General features: G+C 44.8%; 1 protein-coding gene across 1 annotated transcript; it reads right to left on the minus strand.

The window, feature by feature from the left end:
- Positions 1-729: 729 nt before the first annotated feature.
- On the minus strand, positions 730-2,499 carry LOC123080215 (filaggrin-2). The gene has a single exon (XM_044503114.1). It carries the CDS (start codon positions 2,416-2,418, stop codon positions 952-954), a length of 1,467 nt encoding a protein of 488 aa, XP_044359049.1. The 5' UTR covers positions 2,419-2,499; the 3' UTR covers positions 730-951.
- Between the last annotated feature and the right edge of the window lie 12,294 nt (positions 2,500-14,793).

Here is a 14,793-nt window from a genome sequence, read left to right on the forward strand (position 1 = left end):
TTGAATTGCTAATTTATTTTTCCATATAAGGTACTCCCTCCGCCCTATAATATAAAAAAGTGAAGTTTAATTTAAACCTTGAGATTGTAGAGGTAGTCATAAACGAATCCTCACGTCCAATCCCTGAAGTCTGTACCCTATACTCTTTGATCCTGGTAGTTTTTAACCTTGATGCCTTTTTAGGAGGGGATTGGATGACGTGACACGGAGACGCTGGGATTGTTGACTGAACTTGGATTTCAGAACACACGTGCATGCATGGTTTATATTTGCATGGATCGATGGATGGTTAAATGGACGTGAGCAACGAGTTGGCTGCCGGAAAGCCGCGGAACAAGTTCCTCCCTTCTGAATCCTACGCTGCCAAAAAAATTCACAAAAAACTTGTTATTTACTTCTCCTGCTGACATGTGGGTCTCACCCTCATCCCGGCCAATTCTGTTTGGATACGTCCTCAAGGTTAAAATCGACCGGGATCAAATAGTACAGGGTATATATTGTGAGGGTTCGTTTCTGACAACCTCTACAATTTCAAGGTTTAAATCAGACTTCATTCAATATAAAAACGTTTTTTATACTAGTGTAGTGTAGAAAACGTTTTTATATTTTGGGAGAGAAGAAGTACCTAGGAACCAAACGTTCCCGTCCAGGGCCAGATCTATACATGGGTTACCACTTACCACGACGACCATCAAGAGCATGTATGTTGCAGAGTGAGGCGCATGCTAATAATCAATTGTGTGCGGTAAATTATTGTACCGATGCCACTTACGGTGGATGCAGAATATGAGTTAGAAGTACATCTTATTTAGACACTTTTGCAATGCAAAGGTCCACCAAATACTGGCATCGCATGCAGGAGCATGTGAGCAGATAGGTGTCACCGTAACCGTAGGTAGGATTGTATCACGCTGGCAGTCGCAGGTGGGCACGACCGCACGACGCAGGAGCTCAGTAGTAGCTGTGATTCTTGGGCTGTGCGCACCCGCCGCCATAGCCGCCGCCGCCGAGCTGCTGGTGGCGCTCGTACGCCGCGTAGTACTGCGTGCCGCCGGGCGCCGCAAGGCCCACCACCTCCTCCTCTTCGCAGTCGCTCTCCTCCTCGCTCTCTTCGTCGCTCTCACACCGCTGCTTCTCTCTCTCACGGCGGGCAAGAGCATCATACCCTGCGACGCCGCCGACGCCGCACCCTTGCCGCGGGTACGCATTTTGCAGGCCGCCGTAGCCCCCGTCCCCGTGCTGCTTCTGGACGAGCGTGTCGTACCCGGCGACGCCGGCGGCGCACCCTTTGTACGACGCGTTCTGCGCCACGCCGCCGTGGTAGAAAATGGTGTACCCTCCGCCATCAGCATCGTGTGCGTAAGCCTTCTGCCCAGCGCCGTAGCCGTGCTTCTGCGTCGCGCTGCCGTGGTGGACACCGCCGTACCCTCCGGCGTCGCTCCCGTGCTGGTACGCCTTCTCCCCGTAGCCTTGCTTCTGCACCGAGCTGTTGTAGTGGTGGACGGCGTCGTACTCTCCCGCTGCAGCGCCATGCTGGTACTGCTCGCCGCCGTAGCCGTGCTTCTTCACGACGCCGTAGCTGTCGTGGTGGAGGGCGGCGGCGGCGCTCCCATGCTCGTACGCCTTGTGCTCGCCGTAGCCGGGCTTCTGGACCGTGCAGTCGTACGCCTTCTGCTCGCCATAGCCGTGCGCCTTCTTGCCGTAGCCATGCTTCTGGATCTTGCTGTCCTGGTGGAGAGCGGTGTACCCCTTGAGATTGCCTTCATGCTGGTACGCCGTATGCTCGCCGCCGTAGCCGCTCTTCTGGACCTTGCTGTCCTGGTGGTGACCACCGTACGCCTTCTGCTCGCCATAGCCATGCTTCTGCGCCGAGCTGTCATGGTGGGCCTCGGCCCCATAATGCTGGTAAGCCTTCTGCTCACCGTAGCCATACTTCTGCGTGGCGCCGGTGCTGTCGTGGCTGGCAGCGTCGTAGCCTCCATGCTGGTACGACGACGCCTTCTGCCCGCCGTAGCCACCGTGCTTCTGCACGGAGCTTTCGTGGTGAAGGGCGCTGTAGCCTCCGGCGCCGCTTTCATGCTGGTACGACGACGCCTTCTGTTCGCCGCCGTAGCCGTGCTTCTGCGCGGCGCTGTCGCAGACGAGAGCGTCGAACCCTCCGACGTCGCTCCCGTACGCCTGCTGCCCGTAGCAGTGCTTCTGCACTTCGGCATCCTCGCTGCACAGCTCCGTCAGGGAGGCCGTCTTCTGCACGGCGCCGGCGTCGTTGTACGCCGCCTGCTTCCCGTTGAGGCTCATGTGGCTGATCTCGGTCACGACGGTGGTCACCGAGTCGGAGTTCTGGGTGTGGTAGCTTATCACGGGCTTGCTCTGGCCGTAGCCGCCGCCGAAGCCCAAAGCACGCTTGACGATGGACATGGCTGCTTGCTTGCTTGGGCTCCTACCTTCTTGCTCTTACTACTACGGCTAGCTTGCTTGGTTTGCTAGTTGCTTTGTGCTGGTGTGCCCATGTGGCTTTGGAAGGTAGGGTTTTATAGGCGCCGTGGCGTGGGTGGGAGCCATAGCATTTGTGCCTGGTATGGTAGCTGATGGATATATGCTCTAAACTTTATATCTGGTCAAGCATCTAGTGATTCGAACCTAGTTTCCGTGCTTGTCAGCAATGTAAATTTCCAAGCATCCTCGCCAAATTTCCAAGCATCTTGTATGTATGTCCAAATTTCCAAGCATCTTGTAATTATTGTTGGAAGATAAAGCCAAGATCCTATTCGCGAGCCATATTTGATGGCCTGTTTTCTTCCACTCCTAGCGGGGATGCTTACTTATCGTATCTTACAGTGAAATGATTTGATAATTTGTGCTAACGTGTCACATAAATAGATTTTTCTTTCTCTTGTAAAGAGGGTAGAAACCCCATGCCCTGCATCGAATAGTTGTATGCAACATTCCATTATCGCATAGTTTTTAATAATTCAAGATCACAAAATGGAGGACAAGATCAATTAAACACATAACAAGGCTGAAACAATCGAAAAGAACACATGACCATTCCAAGAGGCCTCATGTGTCACTAATCTAATTAATGTGTTGTAACCGATTGACCGTCTCCCAACAGTTGCACCTAGAGTCCATGCATGACCGATTTCCTCCCACAGAAGATAGGGCCACACACATAGCCAATTGATTGCCAGGGTTTAGCAAAGATTCAACCTTGGTCTTCTGCATTCGCCATCTCAGGAGTCAGCGAGGGACACCTTGTTCGAGCCTAGAGGCATGATACATCAATAATCAGCTGACACAACCTATCCACCAACTGGTGGTATCTTGCATTCAAATCTGGACAATACATTCTTTTGAAAGGAAACAACAAATGAGAATAACCAATGAATTGCGGTACATGGAAGCAACTTTTGAGAAGGAATTATCCTGACATTCCACCAATCTGTGAGAGAAGAGGTGGCAAAGTAAGGTGACCACCCTGGCATCTTCCACAATCCAATAGAAAACTGACATGAGGCAAGTAAATGGCATGTCGTTTCTATCCCGCTGAAACAAAGTTGACAAGAACTACAACGTGGCCAAACCTTTTTCTCAAGATTGTCAGCAGTTAAACTCTTCCATTGTCTAGGAAAAAATCTTGCATTTAAATGGAGCAAAGATGTACCTGATAAGGTTGCTGAAATCAACCAAGTCCAAGCCAAATAACTGAAATATGCATGCAAATTTCGTCGAATAGATCCCCTTTTTAGTCCATCACCAAGTCAGTTTATCATTTGTTCCAGGCAGAAGACTACAGAGCAACCTTTAGATAACATTGGCGAATTCATGAAGGGAAGTCTGAGGGAGATCATTTTTCATGAACTTATTAATCCAGGCATCATCATTAAGAGCATCAACCCCTGAGATATTCATGTTAGTAAAACACTTTAGATGGTTTGGCACGACAATTGCAAAAGGCATCTCCAAGAGCCACTGATCATACCAAAGTTTTGTAAGCATGCCATCGCCCATATTCACGTAAGTGTTTAAGATGCTTTGAGTTGCATCATCAACATGGAGAGCGATCAGGTTCCATCTAGTATTGCCACCACCTATGAAGCTTCAAGCATTGTTTTGGGCTCTGATAGAAGTAAATTCAAGCCCGCTTAACTCCTTTGGCTGACACACATTGGTCGAACACGCAAGACACATCCCGCCATTGGCTACTTTAGACCCCCCCCCCCCCCCCAAAAAAAGTCCCTCTCAAGCTTCTCAATCAGCCAAAGAGGCCGGTCAACGATCATCATAGTGCTAGGCCATAGATGGTTCCTCTTTTAAGCCGATGGGAGGAACTATGGTGTAGAACCCCTAAACCCACGAAAAAAATTCAGAAAACCAAAGCTCCTCTTTTCTCTTTAATATTTGCAATCGCAAGCAATGGTAGGCATTGAGAACTTTTTGCTGAAGACATGAGTGCCTGCGCTTTGTAAAATTCCAGGTAAGCAAAAAGATATCGCTGCACACAGGTGGTGGGCACACTAGGTTTCCATGAGAAAGCGTCCACGAAGGAGGACGCATTTCCCCCATGCATCGTAGAATAGTAAAGAGGTCAATGTTTTAAAAAGAAGGGATGGTAGACCTCACATGCTTAGAGCACTGTCAATCAAAAAACATGTGGGCTAGCGACTCAACGGTGGACTTACAAAGCTGATGCGGTGATCACCTAGTCGTGAGTTTGTCAGTAGTCCATAGGTAATTTTTTAAGGGTCAAGCATGCGAAGGGTTTGCATATTTGGTGGCACCATGCCTCCCAGAAAAGGTTGTGAGTGCCTAGTTGCTCGAACTGGCATATAGAACGAGATAAATCTAGTGGTCAACTTTCACATGAGATTTGTTAGGCTAGTTTGGGTAAGATAAAAGAAATAAGAAGTCAATCCCAAAAGATGACGACCGGTGATGTGGTCCGAGGTGAATTGATCAAGCTTCAAGTTGTCCTGCCTCGCAAAGCTTGGCCGATGACCCCCACCCCCCCCCCCCCCAGATTTAGGGGAAAAAAGAGGGGCGGGGCACTCTTCATTCTTCATTCGAAACTCATGAATGCCAGGTCGGAGGTTTTTGCCTTGTTATCAAATGTCTGATTTGAAAACTAATGGGTTAAAAAAGGGGATATCCTTTTCTTTGGCTACACCAACTAATGTAGTAGATTGCGTTCCCGGAGGACACTTTCTCCATTTCGTCAGTACTGGTAACAACGGATCTTGCCCCGGCACAGGAGCACAGGAACAATAGAAGGGAGAGGGGCATAATCTGTTGGCCTGCCTCATCAAGTCATGTTGGATGGTAGAACTATTCCGTGATCGAGCCATTGCAAGTGATGGTCCTAGTACCTAGTTGCACCCAAAAAGACTTGGGCATCTTGTCTTGATCATCAAATGGGCAATTCCAGTACAACACAAGGCTTGTGGGTAGAGACGATTCGTGTCAAAGTCATCTTTGAAAAATATCTCCTGTGAATTTATTGTGTCTAGGATGTCGAATCGTCGATGACACCAAGGGGCTTGGGTAAGTCCACTAGGCTTTTTTGAATTGTCAATCGATTCAGAAAAGTGCAATTTCAATTCATTGAAAAATGTAACTTGCACCTTTTAACTTAGTTGCATTTTTCGGGGAAGTGCAAGTCTTAGCTTTTTCTAAACTTGAGTTGCAATTTTCGTTATCGATCTGTGCAAGTTACGAGTCTGGGCTAGGGCCGGGGCTGGCCGTGGCCGTGGCAATGGCCGTTGAACGGCATCGCCATCTAGCTATCTGTTTCTTTGTTTCTCCTTTCGTTATCGATCTGTGCAAGTATGCCTTGTGTACGTACGGCCTTGCCTGGATTGGCCTTTATAGGAGATGCTTAGCATCCGCAGTGTGATGGCTATGGCCTATGAAAGCGTTTGTGGAATGGTGACCGGCCGGCCGTCTTCCACTCAGGCGGGCATCTGGCGGTGGAGCATGCAGAGACAGCGTAAATGAGAAGCGGCAGGGATAAGATCCTATTCGCTCGCCACATCGAACCTGCATATGGTAAAAGCAAAATATCCTGGTACAGGTTTGGGGGTCGCTGTTGATCGATGCCCAGACGACTGAGAGAGAGACTTCTTGTGCGATTTCCACAATAATAATGCGATCCCCAGAACCTCGTACTACTTGTCTATAAGCACAGATGCTTGGAACCATAACAGTTGGTGGAAGACAAGCCACCCCAGGTGAATTTTGCAGCCATGCACATGGCGTTCTACTTTTACCAGCAGGGTTGTCTCAACCTTGGCAAGGTGAGCCTCAAAATTGTGCCCTCCTTGCTCCTGGTGGCAGATCGGCAGGACCTAGAAGCAAGCGAGGTGTCGCTTCGTCAACAATAATAATATTCTACACTCATATCATGCGCAACATTTTTTTAAAGGTAGTTCTGGTTATGGGATTGACCAAATCAGACATGACGTCCTGGACCTAGCGAAAGAGAAAACTTGGCTAACCTATGTGCTTCCACACTAACCTTCCCTCTCAAAAGTAAAATTACATTGGAATTGAGCTGAGTAGGAATTAATCTCGCTAATGATAGCTCCATATATGCCTCTAGGTATTTAGTTGATGCCTGCAATGACTTGTTTAGAATCTGATGCGGTCACTACCTGATACAACTAGAGGTCTTCGGCAAGCGCGAGAGCCTCGCTGCATGCAATGGCCTCCAAAGTTGCCGGGTGTGTACACCACCTAGGACCAGAGAAGAACTGCTCCTGTCCCGATATACTGCAGCCGCGGCTCCTCCTCTTCCCCTTCGAACTCCGGCATGTTGACATAGTGCCACATGAACAGGGTCCCAAGATGGTGTGGATTTATTTCCGTAAAAGAGCATAGAGCAGAGATCCAATTCTCTTCTTTCAAATCATGGGCTTGCAATAGCTAGGTCGCTACCCCGAAAGGCCTGCACTTGATTCCCACGCTGCCATAAAAAATATTGCATCAAGTACTCTAGTTTGCAATGGACTAGACAGGACGCTCCTGGAATGAGAGTCTCTGATAACCCACAAGTATAGGGGATCGCAACAGTTTTCGAGGGTAGAGTATTCAACCCAAATTTATTGATTCGACACAAGGGGAGCCAAAGAATATTCTCAAGTATTAGCAGTTGAGTTGTCAATTCAACCACACCTGGATAACTTAGTATCTGCAGCAAAGTATTTAGTAACAAAGTAGTATGATAGTAACGGTAACGGTAGCAAAAGTAATATTTTTGGGTTTTGTAGTGATTGTAACAGTAGCAACGGAAAAGTAAATAAGCGAAGAACAATATGTGAAAAGCTCGTAGGCATTGCATCGGTGATGGAGAATTATGCCGGATGCGATTATTCATGCAACAGTTATAACATAGGGTGACACAGAACTAGCTCCAATTCATCAATGTAATGTAGGCATGTATTACGAATATAGTCATACGTGCTTATGGAAAAGAACTTGCATGACATTTTTTGTCCTACCCTCCAGTGGCAGCGGGGTCCTTATGTAAACTAAGGATATTAAGGCCTCCTTTTAATAGAGTACCGGACCAAAGCATTAACACATAGTGAATACATGAACTCCTCAAACTACGGTCATCGCCGGGAGTGGTCCCGATTATTGTCACTTCGGGGTTGCCGGATCATAACACATAGTAGGTGACTATAGACTTGCAAGATAGGATCAAGAACTCACATATATTCATGAAAACATAATAGGTTCAGATCTGAAATCATGGCACTCAGGCCCTAGTGACAAGCATTAAGCATGGCAAAGTCATAGCAACATCAATCTCAGAACATAGTGGATACTAGGGATCAAACCCTAACAAAACTAACTCGATTACATGATAAATCTCATCCAACCCATCACCGTCCAGCAAGCCTACGATGGAATTACTCACGCACGGCGGTGAGCATCATGAAATTGGTGATGGAGGATGGTTGATGATGACGATGGCGACGGATTCCCCTCTCCGGAGCCCCGAACGGACTCCAGATCAGCCCTCCCAAGAGAGATTAGGGCTTGGCGGCGGCTCCGTATCGTAAAACGCGATGAATCCTTCTCTTTGATTTTTTCTCCCCGAACGTGAATATATAGAGTTGGAGTTGAGGTCGGTGGAGCTCCAGGGGGCCCACGAGGCAGGGGGCGCGCCCCCCACCCTCGTGGACAGGGTGTGGGCCCCCTGGCCTTGATTCTTTCGCCAATATTTTTTATTATTTTCAAAAATAATCTCCGTGAAGTTTCAGGTCATTCCGAGAACTTTTGTTTCTGCAAAGATAACACCATGGCAATTCTGCTGAAAACAGCGTCAGTCCGGGTTAGTTCCATTTAAATCATGCAAGTTAGAGTCCAAAACAAGGGCAAAAGTGTTTGGAAAAGTAGATATGACGGAGACGTATCAACTTCCCCAAGCTTAAACCTTTGCTTGTCCTCAAGCAATTCAGTTGATAAACTGAAAGTGATAAAGAAAAACTTTTACAAACTCGGTTTGCTCTTGTTGTTGTAAATATGTAAAGCCAGCATTCAAGTTTTCAGCAAAGATTATGAACTAACCATATTCACAATAACACTTAGGTCTCATGTTTGCTCATGTCAATGGCATAATCAACTAGCGAGCAATAATAATAAATCTCGGATGACAACACTTTCTCAAAACAATCATAAAATGATATAACAAGATGGTATCTCGCTAGCCCTTTCTGAGACCGCAAAACATAAATGCAGAGAACCTTTAAAGATCAAGGACTGACTAAACATTGTAATTCATGGTAAAAGAGATCCAGCCATAGTCATACCCAATATAAATTAACAGTAATGGATGCAGATGACAGCGGTGCTCTCCAGCTGGTGCTTTTTAATAAAAGGGTGATGACAACATAAAAGTAAATAGATAGGCCCTTCGCAGAGGGAAGCAGGGATTTGTAGAGGTGCCAGAGCTCGATTTTTAAAGCAGAGATAAATAATATTTTGAGCGGCATACTTTCATTGTCAACATAACAACCAAGATATGGCGATATCTTCCATGCTACACACATTATAGGCGGTTCCCAAACAGAATGGTAAAGTTTATACTCCCCCTCCACCAACAAGCATCAATCCATGGCTTGCTCGAAACAACGAGTGCCTCCAACTAACAAGAGTCCCGGGGGAGTTTTGTTTGCAATTATTTTGATTTGATTTGCATAAAGCATGGGACTGGGCATCCCGGTGACCAGCCATTTTCTCGTGAGTGAGGAGCGGAGTCCACTCCTCTTGAGAATAACCCGCCTAGCATGGAAGATAAAGACAGCCCTAGTTGATACATGAGCTATTCGAGCATGCAAAACAGAATTTCATTTGAAGGTTTAGAGTTTGGCACATACAAATTTACTTGGAACGGCAGGTAGATACCGCATATAGGAAGGTATAGTGGACTCATATGGAATAACTTTGGGGTTTAAGGGATTGGATGCACAAGCAGTATTCCCGCTTAGTACAAGTGAAGGCTAGCAAAAGACTGGGAAGCGACCAACTAGAGAGCGACAACAGTCATGAACAGGCATTAAAATTATTAAACATTGAGTGCAAGCATGAGTAGGATATAATCCACCATGAACATAAATATCGTGAAAGCTATGTTGATTTTGTTTCAACTACATGCGTGAACATGTGCCAAGTAAAGTCACTTGAATCATTCAAAGGAGGATACCACCCTATCATACCACATCACAACCATTTTAATAGCATGTTGGCACGCAAGGTAAACCATTATAAGCTCCTAGCTAATTAAGCATGGCATAAGCAACTATAATCTCTAATTGTCATTGCAAACATGTTTATTCATAATAGGCTGAATCAGGAACGATGAACTAATCATATTTACAAAAACAAGAGAGGTTGAGTTCATACCAGCTTCTCTCATCTCAATTAGTCTATCACATATCGTCATTATTGCCTTTCACTTACACGACCGAACGATGTGAATAATAATAATAGTGCACGTGCATTGGACTAAGATGGAATCTGCAGGCATTCAATAAACAGGAGAAGACAAGGCAATATGAGCTCTTGGTTAAATCAACAATAATGCATATAAGAGCCACTTCAACATTCTAATCATGGTCTTCTCCTATCGACCCCCAAAGGAAAGAAAAGAAATAAAACTATTTACACGGGAAAGCTCCCAACAAGCAAAAGAAGAACGGGAAATCTTTTTGGGTTTTCTGTTAATTGTTACTACTACAAACAAGAAAAGTAAACTAGCTAAAAGCTACTACTAATTTGTTTGGTTTTTCTTAAGGTTTATCAAACACACAAGAAGAAAGCATAAAAAGGAAAATAAACTAGCATGGATATTACAGGGAAAAAGTATGAGCACCGACATCTAGCAATGAGTGTGTAAACATAAATGTAATGTCGGTGAGAAATACGTACTCCCCCAAGCTTAGGCTTTTGGCCTAAGTTGGTCTATGGCCACGGCTGGCTTGGCGGATATCCAAAGTTGTAACTGGGGTCGTACTGAGATGCAGCGGCTATTGCATCGTGGGCTGTAGCTTGGAGGCAGCTGCCTCCTCTCTGGTTATAAAATATCTCCCTTTTCCTGAAAGTCAAAGAGAGTAGGAGCAGGGAGAGCGACGTGATAGGTGCGTCGTTGATACGTCCCCAACGTATCTATAATTTTTGATTTCTCCATGCTATATCATCTACTGTTTTGGACATTATTGGGCTTTATTATTCACTTTTATATTATTTTTGGGACTAACCTATTAACCGGAGGCCCAGCCCAAAATTGTTGTTTTTTGCCTATTTCAGAGTTTCACAGAAAAGGAATATCAAACGGAGTCCAAACGGAATGAAACCTTCGGGAACATGATTTTTAGGAAGAATATGATCCAGGAGACTTGGACCCTACGTCAAGAAACAAAAGAGGAGGCCACGAGGTAGGGGGCGCGCCTCCCCCCCCCCCCAGGGCGCGCCCTCCACCCTCGTGGGACCCCTGTTGCTCCACCGACGTACTCCTTCCTCCTATATATACCCACGTACCCCCAAACGATCAGATACGGAGCCAAAAACCTAATTCCACCGCCACAACCTTCTGTACCCATGAGATCCCATCTTGGGGCCTGTTCCGGAGCTCCGCCGGAGGGGGCATCCATCACGGAGGGCTTCCACATCAACACCATAGCCTCTCCGATGAAGTGTGAGTAGTTTACCTCAGACCTTCGGGTCCATAGTTAGTAGCTAGATGGCTTCTTCTCTCTTTTTGATCTCAATACAATGTTCTCCCCCTCTCTCGTGGAGATCTATTCGATGTAATCTTCTTTTGCGGTGTGTTTGTTGAGACCGATGAATTGTGGGTTTATGATCAAGTTTATCTATGAACAATATTTGAATCTTCTCTGAATTCTTTTATGTATGATTGGTTATCTTTGCAAGTCTCTTCGAATTATCAGTTTGGTTTGGCCTACTAGATTGATCTTTCTTGCAATGGGAGAAGTGCATAGCTTTGGGTTCAATCTTGCGGTGTCCTTTCCCAGTGACAGTAGGGGCAGCAAGGCACGTATTATATTGTGGCCATCGAGGATAACAAGATGGTTTTTTTTCATATTGCTGAATTTATCCCTCTACATCATGTCATCTTGCTTAAGGCGTTACTCTGTTTTCATGAACTTAATACTCTAGATGCATGCTGGATAGCGGTCGATGAGTGGAGTAATAGTAGTAGATGCAGGCAGGAGTCGGTCTACTTGTCTCGGACGTGATGCCTATATAGATGATCATACCTAGATATTCTCATAACTATGCTCAATTCTGTCAATTGCTCAACAGTAATTCGTTCACCCACCGTAAAATACTTATGCTCTTGAGAGAAGCCACTAGTGAAACCTATGGCCCCCGGGTCTATCTTCATCATATTAATCTTCCAACACTTAGTTATTTCCTTGCTTTTTATTTTCCTTTTAGTTTACTTTGCATCTTTATCATAAAAATACCAAAAATATTATCCTATCATATCTATCAGATCTCACTCTCGTAAGTGACCGTGAAGGGATTGACAACCCCTTGTCGCGTTGGTTGCGAGGATTTATTTGTTTTGTGTAGGTGCGAGGGACTCACGCGTAGCCTCCTACTGGATTGATACCTTGGTTCTCAAAAACTGAGGGAAATACTTACGCTACTTTGCTGCATCACCCTTTCCTCTTCAAGGGAAAACCAACGCAGTGCTCAAGAGGTAGCAGTCGTCTGTCAAAGATTAGTCGGTACTGGAGGAACTGATCGTTCCTCTCAACAAACTGATGACGAACCATAGCCTCATAATCTAAATAAACAGGAGGTAACTCAACATCATACTCACGTATGGGTATATCAAGAAAATTAGCTAAACGGGTTGCATAAATTCCACCAAAGAAATCTCCATTAAATCTATTATTATGCAACCTACGTGCAACAATGGCTTCCAAATTATAATGTTTATCTCCTAATACAGCACTCCTGAGAACACTGAGATCAGGGACACACATGTGACATGCTTCATCCTTACCATTTATGCACCTGCCTATGAAGAGAGCAAAAGAATGTATAGCAGGAAAATGAATGCTCCCAATGGTAGCTTGTGTTATATCTCTAGACTCTCCCACAGTTATACTAGCAAGAAAATCTCTAAACTCAGATTTGCGAGGCTCACTAGTGCTACCCCATTGTGGAAGTTTGCATGCAGTATTGAAATCCTCTAAGTCCATAGTATAAGAATTTTCATAAAGATCAAATAGGACAGTTTGAGAATTGCGTGATGATGAAAATCCAAACCTCCTCACAAAGGAATCAGTGAGAAAGTGGTACTGACGGCACTTATCTGCCTCGAAGCTCACAAGATCAGCGTTACGCACATATGCGTTAAATTCTTCCTTGATTCCTGCTTGATCCATAAAGTCCTCAGAAGGCCATTCACAAGCCTGCACTTGAGCTTCCCTTGGTGGTTCATCGTCGGCATCGCGCATTGCGAGCCTGGGTCCTTGCTTCCTTGAAGGACCACCTTTGTACATTTTCCTGAACATATTTCTTCCTCTGAAAAATTTCTGAAAATTTTAGTAACTTCAAATAAAAGTGAACCAAGCTCAACAAAATTGATAGCAACTACTCCTACAAGTGCCTAGAGACTATATCATGCATTAGAACTACTTGGGACCATATAAATTTGACATGCAAGCTCAAGAACATGGTCACCTAGGCAGCACAAATTTGAAATGAATAAAGCACTAGAACAAAAAATAATTGGACCATTGCAGGAGTCACATACCAAGGAACAATCCCCCAAAGCAGTTTTGTCAGAGGTGCTTTGAGCAAGGAGATCGAAAATCGCAGCAAAATGAGCAAGAACTCGTGCTTGAGCTGGTTGGCGATTTCTTTGGGAGGAAGAAGGAGTGTGTGGTGGCTGGAATAAGTGGAGGGGAGCCACCATGGGCCCACGAGGCAGGGGGCGCGCCCTGGACCCTCGTGGCCAGGTGTCAGCTCCCCCTGCTGTGTTCTCGGTGCCAGATATTCTCAAATATTCTAGAAAAAATCATGTTCCATTGCCAGTGCATTTGGAGAACTTTTATTTTCGGGGTATTTTTTTTGCACGGATAATTCAGAAAAACTGACAGAAAATACTATTTTTGCTTTATTTATTCTAAATAACAAAAAGTAAAAGAAGGGTATAGAAGGTTGTGCTTTCTAACTTCATCCATCTCATGCTCATCAAAAGGAATCTACTAACAAGGTTGATCAAGTCTTGTTAACAAACTCATTTCGAATAACATGAAACCGGAGAAATTTCTAATAACACTATGTTACCTCAACGGGGATATGCACATCCCCAATAATAAGAATATCATATTTCTTCTTGACAGTAGGAAGAGGAAATTCAAAACCTCCAAAAATAATCGATGGAATTTTTTCAATAGAATTGATATTGTGGACTTGAGGTTGTTTCCTCGGAAAGTGTACCGTATGCTCATTTCCATTAACATGAAAAGTGGCATTGCCTTTGTTGCAATCAATAACAGCCCCTGCAGTATTCAAAAAGGGTCTTCCAAGAATAATAGACATACTATCGTCCTCGGGAATATCAAGAATAACAAAGTCCGTTAAAATAGTAACGTTTGCAACCACAACAGGCACATCCTCACAACTACCGACAGGTATAGCAGTTGATTTATCGGCCATTTGTAAAGTTATTTCAGTAGGTGTCAACTTATTCAAATCAAGTCTACGATATAAAGAGAGAGGCATAACACTAACACCGGCTCCAAGATCACATAAAGCAGTTCTAACATAGTTTATTTTAATGGAGCATGGTATAGTGGGTACTCCTGGATCTCCAAGTTTCTTTGGTATTCCACCCTTAAAAGTATAATTAGCAAGCATGGTGGAAATTTCAGCTTCCGGTATCTTTCTTTTATTTGTAACAATTTCTTTCATGTACTTAGCATAAGGATTCATTTTAAGCATATCAGTCAAACGCATACGCAAAAAGATAGGTCTAATCATTTCAGCAAAGCGCTCAAAATCCTCATCATCCTTTTTCTTGGATGGTTTGGGAGGAAAAGGCATGGGTTTCTGAACCCATGGTTCTTTTTCTTTACTGTGCTTCCTAGCAACAAAGTCTCTTTTATCATAACGTTGATTCTTTGATTGTGGGTTATCAAGATCAACAGCAGGTTCAATTTCTACATCATTGTCATTGCTAGGTTGAGCATCAACATGAATACCATCATTAACATTATCACTAGGTTCATGCTCATTACCAGATTGTGT

This window comes from Triticum aestivum, chromosome 3D, assembly GCF_018294505.1.
Source record: "Triticum aestivum cultivar Chinese Spring chromosome 3D, IWGSC CS RefSeq v2.1, whole genome shotgun sequence".
In the NCBI taxonomy this organism is placed as follows: domain Eukaryota; kingdom Viridiplantae; phylum Streptophyta; class Magnoliopsida; order Poales; family Poaceae; genus Triticum; species Triticum aestivum.